The sequence below is a fragment of the Spinacia oleracea genome, chromosome 4 (assembly GCF_020520425.1).
Source record: "Spinacia oleracea cultivar Varoflay chromosome 4, BTI_SOV_V1, whole genome shotgun sequence".
NCBI lineage: Eukaryota > Viridiplantae > Streptophyta > Magnoliopsida > Caryophyllales > Amaranthaceae > Spinacia > Spinacia oleracea.
This window is the reverse complement of record NC_079490.1, coordinates 151,117,143-151,131,776: the sequence shown is the minus strand read 5'-3', so window position 1 is coordinate 151,131,776 and position 14,634 is coordinate 151,117,143. Positions and strand designations below refer to the sequence as shown.

The following is a 14,634-nucleotide window of genomic DNA, read 5'->3' as shown; positions in this document are numbered from 1 at the left end:
AAATGGAATCTTATAATGATTGGGTGTAAGATTAATGATTGAGTGTAAAAGAAAGTAATAAAGTAGTGAAGGAAAGTACTCCCTCCGTTTCTTTAATTAAACTATTAAAACTTTGAACATTAACTAGGTGAACATTATTAAAGTGAAATCCTCGCCACCATTCGTTTCCATCATCCCCAACAATACCTAAAATAAAAAACAAAATGGTGAGTCGAAGACTCAGTAACAAACTATTCTAGTAACGTAAATTCATTTCAATTCATTTTAGTTGATAACACAGGAGAATAGAATAATGTAAAACATTTAATAAAACATCATATTTAATTTATTTATAACCTTTTTATTAACATGCTAGTCGTTGGCAAGTATGACATGGTGGGACGTCTTCCACAATGGGCCGGCGCCCATAAAACATGAGAGCCTTGGCTCAATGGGCGGGTGCCCCATGGGTACATCATGACCGAAAATCGTAACCTGTGAACATATACTGCTAAACGGACTATGTCTTTCACTTTGATTTATCATGTTTCATTTAACTTTACTTTCTTAGCCTTTTTACTTCAGTTGAAATAGCATAATCCCTTTAGATCATTAGATCAAATAAACATAATTCAATTAAATCATATTCCATTCCCGCAACTCATAAACATGTCAAACCATTTAGTTTCCCAATTCAATCATAACGTCATAATTTCATTATCACATTTAGAAGGGAATTACGGGTACTAGCAATAGTCATTACCTCAATTCCGCGATTTGCTAAGCATTTTCCTCGGTTCGTTCTTCCTGAGCTCCGAGTACGATTTCTTTCAAAATATTAAACTATCGAATTAGCATTTAAACGATACATACTTTAAATTTTAAAATTATATTTATATTTTATAATTTCTTAATTAATGAAATATTATTCGTTCCAAAATTATGTCAAAATATGTATTTTGAATCATTATTAAAAAACTATTTTATTGCAATGTTTTAAGTAACCATTTATTTTCATAAAACATTAAGATTAGTAAGTAAACTAGATTAGGTCCCGTGCACGCACGGATTTTCTAAAATTATTTAGCCATTTTTTTATAGCATATTTGACTGAAATATTTCTCTCTCATACGTTACTGCATAATTAATAAATCTTGAATATTACTCATTTAACCATCTTGCAATTTCAGTCCGATTACATATTGCATATTTTATATGCTAATTAAACAAAGGAAAATTTGGTAATATTAATCCAACCTTTTGCCGATTTTCTTTTATTAAGCCCACCTATGGCATATTTCTTAATAATCCCACCTTTACTACCTAACGACTTTTATTACGCCTAACATGTCATAAACTTGTTGTAGACGGTAATATGTCTTTAAGTGGCAGTACTCTCTCTCGATATATTCAGTCATCATCATCACTTTATCACCACATTGTTGACTTTTTCACCTGTTATTGGTCAATTAAGCCCAATAAAAGTCGTCGGGTAGTAAAGGTGGGATTATTAAAAAATATGTCGAATGTGGGATTAATAAAAGAAAATCGGCCAAAGGTTGGATTAATATTTCCAAATTTTCCTTAAACAAAAATATTCGATATATTAATATGCTAATTTGACCAAAATATTAAGTAAATATATTTTCCATTATTAACATATTGATTTGACTAAATTATTGCCAAAAATAACCAAGTATCTATTATTTCCATAAACATATATTCTTTTTTCTATACATAAATAGTTAATAAAAATGATAGAAAATTAAAAATATAAATAAAGTAAAGTTTTTTTAGGAAAGTTGATAACAAAAATTCACTTGAGATATTGGGCCAAAAAGAAAAATTGGGCTTGCTTTGAACAATAAAGAAACAAAGTTCTAATACTGGAACTTGCTTTACTGGAACACGGAACAGGGGAGGCAACGAAGGGGGCAGGGGAGACACGAAGAGGAAGGAGAGGAAGAGGGGAGGTGGCGGTTGGGCTTGGGTGGCTCGGCGCCGCAGGGTTGCACCGGTGAAGGCGACGGTGGTGGTGGTTATGCGGCGGCGGAATAATAAGGAAGGGAGGGGGAGTGCGAACAGGGGAGAGAACATGAGAGTTCGAGGGGAGGAGGAAGGGGTGGTTCTTCGTCGGGGTATTTGGGGTGAAGATGGGGCTAAGAGGTGGTGAGGGGGCTAGGATGTGGTGGTCGCGCCACTGGTGGTGCTGCAAGGGGGAGACAAGGGAAGGCAGGGGAGCGCGGGCTGCAGGGAGGAGGGGAGAATAAGGGGGGCGTCGGGTCGGGTTTTTTCCGGCGATGGAGGCGGAGATGAGGTGGGTAGTAGTGGCAGTGGCGGTTGATAGTGGTGGTAAGGGCGGTAGGCAGTGGTGGTGGTCGCGGTGGTTGTTGGTGATGGTGGTTCGAACAAAGAAAAACAAGGGAGGTGAGATTGAAATTGGTTTTGTTTATTATTGAAACTAGTCTTTTGGCCCGTGCAAAGCACGAGCTTCACTAAGGATAAGCAGTTTACAACATAAAACATAACTATTATTTTTATAAATTTTGTTTTGTATGAGTGGATGTAATGTTTCAAAAAAAAATGTATGTAATATTTATTAGACACTACTTTGTGCAAGAATGTTAAAAAAACAAAACATAGTTTTTTATTAACTACCCACTAAATCAGTCGAACAAACGCCTAATAATAGGCAAATCCAATGGATAAAGTATAACAAAAGTTCCCTCAAAAACAATTAAGGGGCTTAACCTGTGACCTTCAAGTCACAAGGTGAGTCATCCACCAATTTGTGTTGTTTATTCAATAGAACTATAGAAGTAGGTATTAATAGTGTGTGTCATTCCATAACAATATTTTTTAGACTCAGTTATCAAAGACTCATTCGATCTCATAGTCCTTGCTTCTTTTGGTACATTTGGTTACGGGATTTGAGCTTTTGATCATATTGCATATAGCCATATAGTCTTGCAGACTACAAAATTATTACCTTTGTTCTTTGTATGAGTACTCCTGCCTAGATGAAGGTGAGGTCGGAGATACTTGTAAGGGCGATTGATTTTTAACCTGGTAAAAGGTAATGCCGTTGGAATTTTGGCTTAAAATTGTATTTGTCTTTGTTGATTATTTTTCCTTTTGTAAATACTTTCTTTCCCCTGTAGTAGTTAATATTTTTTTTGAAAAATGTGTCATTATATTCCGAATATAGACTGAATTATGAAAGATGTTTAGAACTTTAGTAAAAGGATATGTTTATTCTAACTATTAATTTATGGTCTTTGAATTCAATGTATGTCGCTGACTTGTTTTTATCACAAGAAACTTTAAAGAGCTAATACTGTAAAATATTTTCAGCAAGATAAATTACCGTGAACCTAAATTCTCATAAGAAAAGTAAAACTCTTAAATAAGTCGTAATACATATATAATTTCCACAATATTGAAATTATTATTAATTCCCATAAATTTACACAAAAATGTGCTAATATGAAATTTCTAACTTCGTAAAAACATAAAATAATACAAAGTACATAATTATCAGGAAAAATAGTAAAAATATATACCATCCTTGAATGGGAAAAAAATGATTACTCTGTTAAAGCTGAACTTATTACCTTGTAAAAATTACACAACAAATAGAGCACAAATTACCAAATTTAAAAGGATGTAATACAATAAGAAGAATTTTTTTGAAGAATATTTGGCAATTTTGCCCGATTTTTAGCAAAATGGATGCAATAATCAAATGATTGAAGATTGAACCATTTAAACGACCAAATGAAAAAAAGTTACAGTGAACGAATTTGGGAAATACCTTGGTTATAATGAGTTCAAGAACCGAAAGAAATTACAGAGTAATTCTTAACCATCTTGAGTATACACGAATTATTGGATAATACCTGAGGCCAAAACAACCAAAAATTTACAGATCGGAGTTATGCTTATATGTGATGTAGATGGGATAATTATAAGCAAACCAAAATGAATATATAACTATGTAAATCGTCTTAAAGTACAAAATTAAAAGAGGACGAAGATCATAGAATAGAGAACGTAATTGAAAAGAAAATGGAAGATTGGATGTGGTCCGATAAATACCGAGCACTTAACTGCAAAATCCATTAAAACCTGATGTTGTTTCAATTATGTATTAAATGACTCATTGGTTTGTTTTAAAACATGTTGCCGTTTCAATTCATATTGAAGAAAGATGAAAAGGTGAAATCATTAAAGTTGTAACATTGAAGTTTATTTCTTTTCATATTTCTGTAACATTGAAGTTATGCATTCAATATTGAAGGAAGATGAAAAGGTGGAAGCATTGAACAATGTGGTGATTGTACATGCACGTGGCTTAGTAAAAAGGATTGGAATAAGGTAATGACACATGGCAAAGTAAAATGCATGATGATTATGTGTCCGTCATGTGTCTTCAAAATAACGTTGCTAACGTGTCCTTAAATTGGAGCTGGTTTTCTTTTTTAAATACTAGGTATTGATTAAATTGAAATTGCTGATTTGTACTCCTCTGTATTTATTTAAGGGATACACTTCGTCGGATACGTGTACTAAAAAGAAGAATTGAATGAAATAAAATAATAAAGCAAGTGTGGTTGAGTAGATATTTTAATAAGTAAATAAGTGGGGACCATATCATTTTGTGGGGTGGGGTTATGAAATTGTTTAATAGGATGGTGGGTCATAGGGTAAATTAGATATATTATTTAATTAGATAGTGGGGTTGATAAGTTACTAAAAATGGCAAGTGTATCTCTTAAATAAATACGGCCGGAAAAGGCAAGTGTATCCCTTAAATAAATACAGAGGGAGTATACAAGTAAAGTGAAGAAAAGTGATCCCATCATATATGTTTAGATTTCTAATTTTTTTTTTTGTTTTGTTGAGCTTAAAAGGTGAAAAACAACTTAATCTAGAAAAAAACCCAACTTTTCTTTTGAAAAAAAGAAATGCCACATTTTCACTCTAATCCCTTACGTTTCCTTTCATCTCTTCTCATTTCCACTTCTATGTTTTTTCTTTGTAATTTTTTTTGGTAAGGAAACAAACAATTGAAAAATATTTTCCCTTCATTTTGAGCCTAAATCTAAAAGAACAGAGGAAATAATATGGTCTAAGAAGAATTATACTTCGTATTTGATTTATCCAATGCATTATTGAACAAGCAAAACAACTCTTCATATGGTAATTCAACTAGGGCAAAAACACTAGGAATTGTCTAACTGCGAATGTATTAATAAGGGTCCAAAGTCTCAGAGTTCGAAAGAGAAAAAAAATGACGAAAGTTCAAAAAACAAAGGAAAGAACAAAATCAAAACTTTAGTACAGACAAAAAAAAAAAACTAAAACAGTATAACTAGTCTCGTCCCCGTAATAAACAACTATGAACTGCCTGCCTGAGCTACAGATCCTTATGGATTGATAGTCCATCCCCAAATTGGAATGTAAAAAACATAAAATGAACATTTTCTACTACTACTACTACATTACCCCAGCTTAAACAACATACATCGGGGCATCCATATTAGTCTGATTCTTGATCTTTGATCTTCTCCAGAGGACTAAACTTTGATTCAGAAAAGGTACTTATAACCAAGAACGAAAAGCAACAGAACAACCACAACAGCAGCAGCAGCAGCAGAACCCCAAAGCCAATACTTATCTGATTTCTTCTTTTTAAGTATTGCTTTTGGGAGAGTACCTCGAGTTTTTATAGGTCTACGGTGCCTGAGAGCATTCTCCTGCTGAACCTTAGCTTTTGATGGGACTGGAGTTTCAACGACCTCTTCCACTTCATCAGAATTATCAGCATTTTCATCAGGATTTTCAGTTGGCTCTTCTTCGTTGGTCGCTTGTACAGTTGATGCTTCTTTCTTCTTCAGTTTTCTTTCACGCTCCTGAAATGGGATCAAATCTAAACTATTAAACATTCTTTCTCTGTTGATGATTCATTATGTAAGGGCATTTTCTAAAAGATTAAAGTATTAAACACTTATTGAACAAACCAATGAGCCATATGAAAAAGAAAAAAAAGGAACCGCAAATTGACATAGTTACATCTGGAATGATTTTTTTATATTTCATAAGCCGGAATACCAATCAAAAATTTAAACAAAACTCTAGTCAATTCACACACAAAAGTATCAAGCTAAAGGACGAGACGGGAGGAGGGGGAATTGAGACTCTTGAAGTCTCTTGAAAGAAGAAGAATTTACCTTAATCTTCTTTTCAGCTTCCTTCTGGATCCGCAGAGCTGCTTTAGCAGCAGCTTTCTCTTGCATCTTCTTCTTTCTCTCCAAGGCTTGTCTTTGTTTTTCCTTTTCCTCTTCCTTCTTCATTTCCTTGAGTTTCTCTGCACTGATTTCAGTGGTCTTTTTTGGTTTATCAACCACAAAGACATCTTCTTCCAGTTCCAGTTCCAGTTCTCGTTCTGAAGTAGTTTTTGAGTCCTTGCTTCCCTTATTTAATTCTTTCTGAGCCTTTTCTGCAGGCAAGTTCTCTGCTTTTGAAGTGGTTTTTGCAACTTCTTTCTTTGACGTAGCTTTAGAAGCCACATCTGTCTCAGAAGGTCTTGGTGGCTCTGCCCTCGCCACCAGTGGCTTCTCATCAAAATTCCTCATTCTTCCATCTCTACTCAGCTGTCGCTTGTCCAGTGAGGTCAAAATTTTCTTCTCGTAATCATCCCTAAAAGCCTTGTTGCTGTTCCATTGGGCCATAAATTTCTCAACCTAGGAAATGGGCAGATGAATAGCATCACATTACAATGACATGTGAGACACTCAATATTAAGTGCAAATATGACTTGTATGAGTCCGGGAAAAACCTCGGCATTATTGAGTTCCTTAAGGGCCTTTACATCCTTCGTCACAGCAAGATTTTCTGCCTGTCTTAGAATGTTCCGGCTTTGATTGAAATCTTTACTCTGGAGAAGAAAAATGAAAAACAAAGAATATGAGATAATTACTGAAATTAAGGCAAACACTGATTGCTTAAGCATGAATAAGTGTGTATATTTTATTTCATGCAAACTTGTTTTTACAATAATTCGTTTTTCACAACACAGGCATGAAATAAAATTTGAAAAAAAAAAGTAGTAGAAAGTGACAACACATGATACATGATAGCGAGCTCATTGACAGTCAATATTCTTTTTGCCCATGTTTCACTAAATGGGAAATGTTAGCAATTGGAAAAAGGAGTCTACAACACAAATCACACTGCCATGACTTGAGGCCCATGAACTTGCTAGGGACATATTAAGCAAAGACATCCAATGACAAAAAACTTTGACAAGAAGACAGCATAACTTGAATAAAATGTCAGGACTCTTCTGAAAATTTGATAACATGCAGGAAAAGATAAGCTAAAAAAGACACCGGAAAAAAAAACGCATACCCCTTCCTCCCGTAAACTCCATAGGTTCCTTGAATTCTCAAGTGCTTTATCCTTTTGTTCCTTAGCCTTTGCCAACTCCTTCAATATGGTGTCAACCTGCTTCTTTACCGCATCCAGTTGCGGACCCAAACGATTTGTTTTTGCTTTTATGTCTGCCTGCTGCTTTCGTACTCCGTCCAGATTAGTACCTAAAAGCTGCAGAAAAATGTGACCAAAAAAATTAATTAGAAAATCATAGACACAGCAAGGGTTTGAATGTTTGATGATGTCTGATCAAGTCATATACCTTGACCTGATCCTGGAGGACATCTTTTTGCCCCATGGATTCTTGAATCTCTGCCCTCCTAGCCATTTCAGCAATAACCTTCGGTCTTGTTGCCTCCAATTCTTTGATTTCCTTAACAAGTTGTTTCTCCTCCTTCAATGACATAGTTTCATGTTGCATCCGATACTCAACACTTTTTATCTGCATACATTCAAAGCAAGAAGGTCAAGTACATATCAACAACATTAAGCACATGGCTTTTCCAAGAATTGGGTAGTTTTACTCACAAGCTGATTAAGCTCCTCCTCAGTCGAACATATGCGAAATCCCTTCTCTCCACCACCACCACCACGTAAGGAGCCCAAAGCTTCCTGCAAGGGCTTCATTTGCGATCTTTTTTCATTTATAAACGCCCAGTTTTGCTCTTTTTCACCTTTAATAGCATTCAACTCATCGTATAGCTCAGATTTCTCTGACTGCAAGACAGTATTGAAGTGCAGAACCTCAAAATCATGATAAAAAGAGATAGATACTATTTACACAAAGAAGCAACTGCAGCTTTTAAAACATTTCACTCTTTCCTGGAGCTGACTCATTTCATGTTATATGAAGTAATAAAATTAGGAAATGGCACTTTGGTTGAAATGAAGAAATCAAGTATCATAGTTCAAGGTGATAGAATTCCTAGAAGTCTTAGCCCAGTCCCCTCTTGTCTGAACCTCGTTAACACAAATTTGGCAGCTATAAATTCAGCAACAGGTAAAATATCACTTTAAGAACTTTCACATATAATAAGATTAGTCATATAATCCAAAACCTCAAAAGAACAGTAAGATAAAGCAAGCAAGCAAAAAAGATAGTCGATCCAAGTCGGACTAGCAACTTATAGTGCAAGTGAAAATGTAGTCCTTCAGATGTTTTACAAGGGGCCATGCATTACCATCTGAGCAGCAATAATCATACGTTCTAAACGAAATGGTAGAATGTCATCAAGTCCAGATACTCTATCCATAGGTTAGGTAGTGCAAGACATGCCCATATTACCCACTAATTGCTATGAACATTATGGCCAAATGTCAAGACTCAAGAGTGTAAATCGCAAGAAGCACAGACATATTACCAAGGCCACGCTTCGACAAGTTAGCCAAAAGCTAAGGTAATTGGGACAACAGTAGCCACAGCTCATTATGAATACTAAACTGGAAATGTTTGAACTTCGAAAAGATCCACATGTGCAAAACCCAACACCGAACTAACCTACAGTGGTAGAGATGCCTAAAATAACTGATCCCAAGATAATCAAGTAAAAGTTTGCATCGACTAGTATAAAGGATACACGTACCCAATACCATTTGCCAATGCAAAATATTTATTGAATACTGTTCTTTTAATTTGAAAGAGGAGATAATGAGGCTTGAGCAATGTCTATAGTCATTTCCTGATTATGTATTTGAAACCGCACCAAAAAATAAGGGGAATTGCCAAAGAAAAAGTATAAAGATATAGTCTCAGTACATACAAATTTCCAAGCAAAGCCTTACAATTAGAACTTATTCAGTTGGAGCACACTCAAAAAGAAAATCAGGTAAGCATACCCAAGCTATTTGGTATCAACACAAACCACTTCAGCTGATTCATGTAGAAAGTTAACAGACACACACATACATAACTCAGAATCCAAAGCCCGTGAAAGATCAAATGAAGACAAGCAAAGAGCTGGTAAGGCAAGCAATTTGAAGCTGCGATACACTGCCACTGCCTAATGCTACAGTTATGACGATAACAGACAGACAAAGTCAGGAACAAAGAGCTAAACAGATATAAGGGACTTTAGAGTACTAATATACCTTCACCCCCATTAACCCAACTGGAAACAATGAGGTTAACAAAGAGGATTATACATGCATAGTAGTGGTATTTTTAGAGTATATTATTCTGATAGAAATACTGTTATTTTGTTAAATTGCTAACAGGAGGCCAGAAAACAAACCTAACTCGGATATTTTTAGCATCCCCCCCACCCCCCTCTCCCTCTCACCCCCAAGCAGGTATTTATATTAATAAGGGTATTGATTCTTTCATTTGTTTCATGGTCAGTAAAATCATAGAAAGGTATTATGGTCATGTTCTGCTCAACTTATTTCTACACATTTAAGGAAAAATAAGCTCATGAAAAAATAAGGGCTAAAATAAGTTGACTGAATTCAGATGAATAGAGCGCATCCTAAGTAATGGAAGACAAACATAAATCAAATTGCATTCATATTGTAGAAATTGCAGAAAATATGCACATGCAAGATTAACCAGTTAAAAAATAATACCCCGGAAAAGAAATAAAAACTGCTTACTAACGTTTTTAACCCTCAAATCTTCATATAACTGATTGATTTTTTCGCTTTTTTTCTGAATGTCTTTCCTAGCCTCCTCTATTTTAGCGTTCAAGCTCGGGTCCTCAAGAGATCGATGACGCCTGACAAAATGAAAATAATGGGTTTGCACTTGAGGCCATTCATCAACTGCGTCCTTAGGAAAGCTAGCATTTGAGGCCTCATTCGCCTCTCCCGTAGACTGTACTTCATCCACACCGTGCGAGCCGAATGTGATGACCTCTGAAAAATCGATTTTCCCATTTTCCAAGCCAAACAGTTTAGTCTTCACATCACCCCCGTTCTCCTTGGGCAATTCAGATCCTGCAACTTCTACACCCATTCTTTTTCCCTACACAACAAACAGATCAATATTAACACCATCAAATTCCATCCCTTTTAAATCTAAGTTGTCTAACCATCCTCCCCCCCAACAAAACCAAGTATGCTGCTCACCAACTTATCTGATTAAAATTAACAAGAAAGAAGTCAATGCATAAACCCTTCCAATTACAAAGTTTGATTAAAAAAATACATTCATAAACCCAAATTATACAATCATGTCAATTATGTTACTCACACTCTTCATTTTACCTCATATACCCGTTTCAAATCCTCGACACCCCGACATGGGCATGGACAATTCGATCACTTCAACGAAAACATAGACAATTTTCAAAATAATAACCGGGTCGGGACATATACCTCAATCACAAATCAGATGACAATAGCTTTAATAGATCTCTGAAACTAAATTAATCAGACAAATACATAAGCAATCAAGACATCAAAGAACTCCAAAATCACAAATCAACAATACCCAATTAAAATTACCCAAAAAAATAATCCAAAATTTACAGAAACCGATGAAATATTGAAACATACATGCATGCAACCAAGAAAACTAACTGTAATCCCAAAAACAAAACAAAAAAACCTGGAGAAAAATAGCGATCATTGACAGATCGAAAAGATTGGATCAAACAAGAATTGGAAACCTATAAAAGTTGTTAAAACAAAAGGGGAAATCACCTAAAGTGGTAATCTGAAGTGAAGGAAGAGTCGCACGAGAGTTAGCAGAAAAAAGGTTCAGATCTATCTGACCGTGATAGAGAGAGAAGGAGGTAGGAGAGAGAAAGGGAGACAAGACCAAAGTATGATTTATAGTAGTGTTCTAAGATGGAGAAGACGAGGGGGAGGATTAGATTTTTTCAATTTTAAGTAATTTTTCTCTTTTTAGGATTTCGTTTGCGATATCTATTATATACTCGGATGTATCCACTTCGAAGTTCGAACTATGTGTAATATCTAAATAAACCATAAGTAGGAGTACATTATTTTGACAATGGGTAGAATTATTGGTACTCCCTCCGTTCCTAAATACGTGTCCACTTTGGACATTTACACGGTAATTAATAAAATTGAATGGTGTGTAAGAGGTAATGATTGAGAATGTTTTTTTTTTTTGGAAAAGAAAAATTAGATAATTGTTTATTAATAAAGTATATATAAAAGTGGATGTGGTGATTGAAAAATGGTAAAAGTATAGAATGTGTAAGAAAAGTAATAATGATTTATAGAAAAGTGGGAAAAGTGTGGAAAAGTGGGAAAAGTGTATGGAAAAGTGGGAAAGGTGTATGTCCAAAAATGAAAACTGGACACTTATAAGGGAACGCTATTTATGGGAACTGGACACGTATTTAGGAACGGATGGAGTAATATGTAAATACTACAAGTAGGAGTACATTATTTTGACAATTAGATTAAGTCTATTACACAACGGATATTTGAAAATTATTATTTAATCATATTTCTTAGGAAAATTTATCAGAAATGACCTTTTAAAACACAAAAATTATGACAAAATTATTATTTAATCATATTATTTAGGAAAATTTGTCAGAAATGACCTTTTAAAACACAAAAATTATGACAAATGACCTTTTAAAAAAAAGTTGTGACATAAGGCCCAATTTGTTTATTTTTGTGAATAAGGACCAAAGACTATTTTTCGATGGTCAACGCCAATTTTCCGGCATTGACCGACACATGGCGTTAACTTTTTTTTAAAAAAATATTCCCTCCAACCCCCTGAAGGAAATAATGCCCTTGATCCAAGTTTGCATTTAATGCTAAGTCTAATAAGTGTGGTTCAGTATTAATTAAGCAAGTTAATTATTCAGTGAGATCAAGTGATCTGAATGTCCGGCTAGAGGTCGATTCAGTTCAAGTGTAATTAATATATTCAATGCCACAACTTACTATTGACTGAACCCGTAGGGTCACACAAACAGTACGTTAACGGATCAAGTATTTAGTTAAATATTATATTCAATAGATACTCTAATTATCGATATTCGAAAATGACGGATGTTGGTTTCAGTGGGAGCTAAACAAACTGTGAAAAAACAAAGAAATAATATTTGCCGGAAATGAAGATATTACCGGAAACGGAAATATGGTTCATAACGGAAATATAAATATTATCGAGGTCGAAGATATTAGCGGAAACGGAAATACAGTTCGTATCGGAAATATTAAACGAAAATAGAAATATTGTCGGAATCGGATATATTGCCGGAAACGGAAATATTATCGGAATCGGAAATATTGTCGAAATCGGAAATATTACCGGAATCAGAAATATTATCGGAAACGTAAATATTGTTCGAGTCGGAAATAAATTCCGGAATTGGAAAAACAAATCAGAAGCACGAAACGAGCAACAGAACGTTGCACGAAGCAACGACCCATAGCTCGTGGGCCGTGGCACAACGCGCCAGCCACAAGGGCCAGCGCTGGGGCAAGGCACAACGCGCACAACCACAAGGGCCAGTGCAGCTGGCCAGCGCCTTGGGCCAAAGCACAGCCAGCGCTGCTGGGCTTTGCGTGCAGGCCAAGGTTGCCGGCTGCTATGCAAGCAAAGCAGCCGACCAGCATTAAGGCAATTTAGGGTTTTGGATTTTTTGTATATTTTCCTAAACTTTCCTAAATCGTGCTAGGGTTTTGGCACCTAGGGTTTTTCCTATTTCATATAAATACATGGCCTATGGACATGTAAAATACACATCAATTGAAACCCAATTCAATTCTCTTTGCTCATCACATTAAAGTGAGATCCAGAAATTCATAAACCTTATATTATATCCTAGTTGGTATCTTCTAAGGTGGATCCGAACGTGTTGTGGATTTTCTATGGAGGGACGACGTTTGGCGTTCTAACTTGTTCTTGTTCGGTTCGGGAGCAACTAGGGAAGGCACGCATCACAAAGTGTGTTCACTAAATTATGCCAAATTATTATGTGCATTTAATTTGAATTCTGGCATTTATGGTTTTTCAGCATGACATTAGATTGTTCATAACCTAACAGTGGTATCACGAGCCTCTAATTAATTGCATAATCATTTAAATTAATGTGGATTAATATTATAAATTTGCAATGAATTAAAGGGGTGAATTAATTTGGTATAATTAATTGCAAATTCGTGCGAATATTAAATAATATGTTCGCAGGATTTTCGGCAGTTTTGTCAATAATACTCAAAATCTTATGTTTTTATAGTGAATTCGCATGCAAACGGCGTTTTAAAATTTTGACAAAATTAATATTTTTCGGCCTAAACCAGAATTCTCAAATTCGATGCGTAATTATGACTTTTCGGATGTTTTAGTTTTTCAAATGCATAATTATAATTTTAAGGATATTAAAAATTAATATTTGCTAATCTTGTATGTAAATCTTAAATCTATGATTGACCTACTGCATATGTTTAACAATTTTAAGGCTTAAACTTGTTAATTATGCAACCTAATTTGTAATTATAATTAATTTGTTGAATTTCAAATAATTTAGAATTTGTTTTGGTTTTCATAATTAATTTATAATTTAATTGGGAACCTATGATTAAAAAACCACCATAAAATTTGTTAAAGTTTAGAAATTTTAAAATTTTACGGCCTTCATTTTAATACCTAATAAATCGTATAATTGGAAATTGATTTGATTAATAAATTTTGGAATTTATCGCCTAAATTTACGAAATTAATATGAGTTATTAATTTGTCGTTAAATTTAATTATAAAAGTTTCAATTTTATAAAGTCACATTCACGAAATTGCACGCACAAAGTAATGGATAGCTAAGTGTTACCCTTAAGGGATGTTGCATTGGTACGGGCATGCGACGACGAGAAAAGGAGCTCGTCGCCCATGCAGTACTAGGCAACGAGCAAGTAAACGTGGGCGACGAAGCAAGCAACGCAAGGCAGGAGGCAATGCGGGCAGTACGCCGAGCAAGGGAGCTCGCGTACCACTGCGCCAAGCCCCACTGCCCAGCGCACACGCAGGCCGCGGGCTGTGCGGTGTGTGTTGTGGCTTGCGCATACGGCCAGCGACAAGCAACAGGCCATGGCCCATGGGCGATGCACTCGTGCACGCCGTCCATGGGCGCTGCTGCTGCCAGTTAGGGTGAGGCGTGGGCTTTGGCCTACGACCTTGCCTTGGCTTGTTGGATCGTTCGTTTTGATTTTTCGTTGAGTAACGATTTTAATTTATTTTAATTTCGTACTTATAATTTTTCTCGGAATTTAATTTTGTTAAGATAATTATTA

General features: G+C 35.2%; 1 protein-coding gene across 1 annotated transcript; it reads right to left on the bottom strand.

The window, feature by feature from the left end:
• Window positions 1–5,211: 5,211 nt before the first annotated feature.
• On the bottom strand, window positions 5,212–11,214 carry LOC110783627 (proton pump-interactor 1). The gene is made up of 8 exons (XM_021987981.2): window positions 11,056–11,214; window positions 10,010–10,375; window positions 7,945–8,133; window positions 7,679–7,858; window positions 7,393–7,587; window positions 6,821–6,919; window positions 6,213–6,725; window positions 5,212–5,894 (listed from the first exon to the last, which is right to left on the bottom strand). Exons 2-8 carry the CDS (start codon window positions 10,364–10,366, stop codon window positions 5,571–5,573), a joined length of 1,857 nt encoding a protein of 618 aa, XP_021843673.1. The 5' UTR covers window positions 10,367–10,375; window positions 11,056–11,214; the 3' UTR covers window positions 5,212–5,570.
• Between the last annotated feature and the right edge of the window lie 3,420 nt (window positions 11,215–14,634).

Bases quoted from the DNA above. Each gene is read 5' to 3' on its own strand.
- LOC110783627 (XM_021987981.2), bottom strand. From the start codon at position 10,366: ATGGGTGTAGAAGTTGCAGGATCTGAATTGCCCAAGGAGAACGGGGGT. The intron at 8,134-10,009 runs GTTAGTAAGCAG...ACTGTCTTGCAG, and splicing joins AAGATTTGAGGGTTAAAAAC to TCAGAGAAATCTGAGCTATA. The intron at 7,588-7,678 runs GTATATGACTTG...ATTTTTCTGCAG, and splicing joins TCCTCCAGGATCAGGTCAAG to CTTTTAGGTACTAATCTGGA.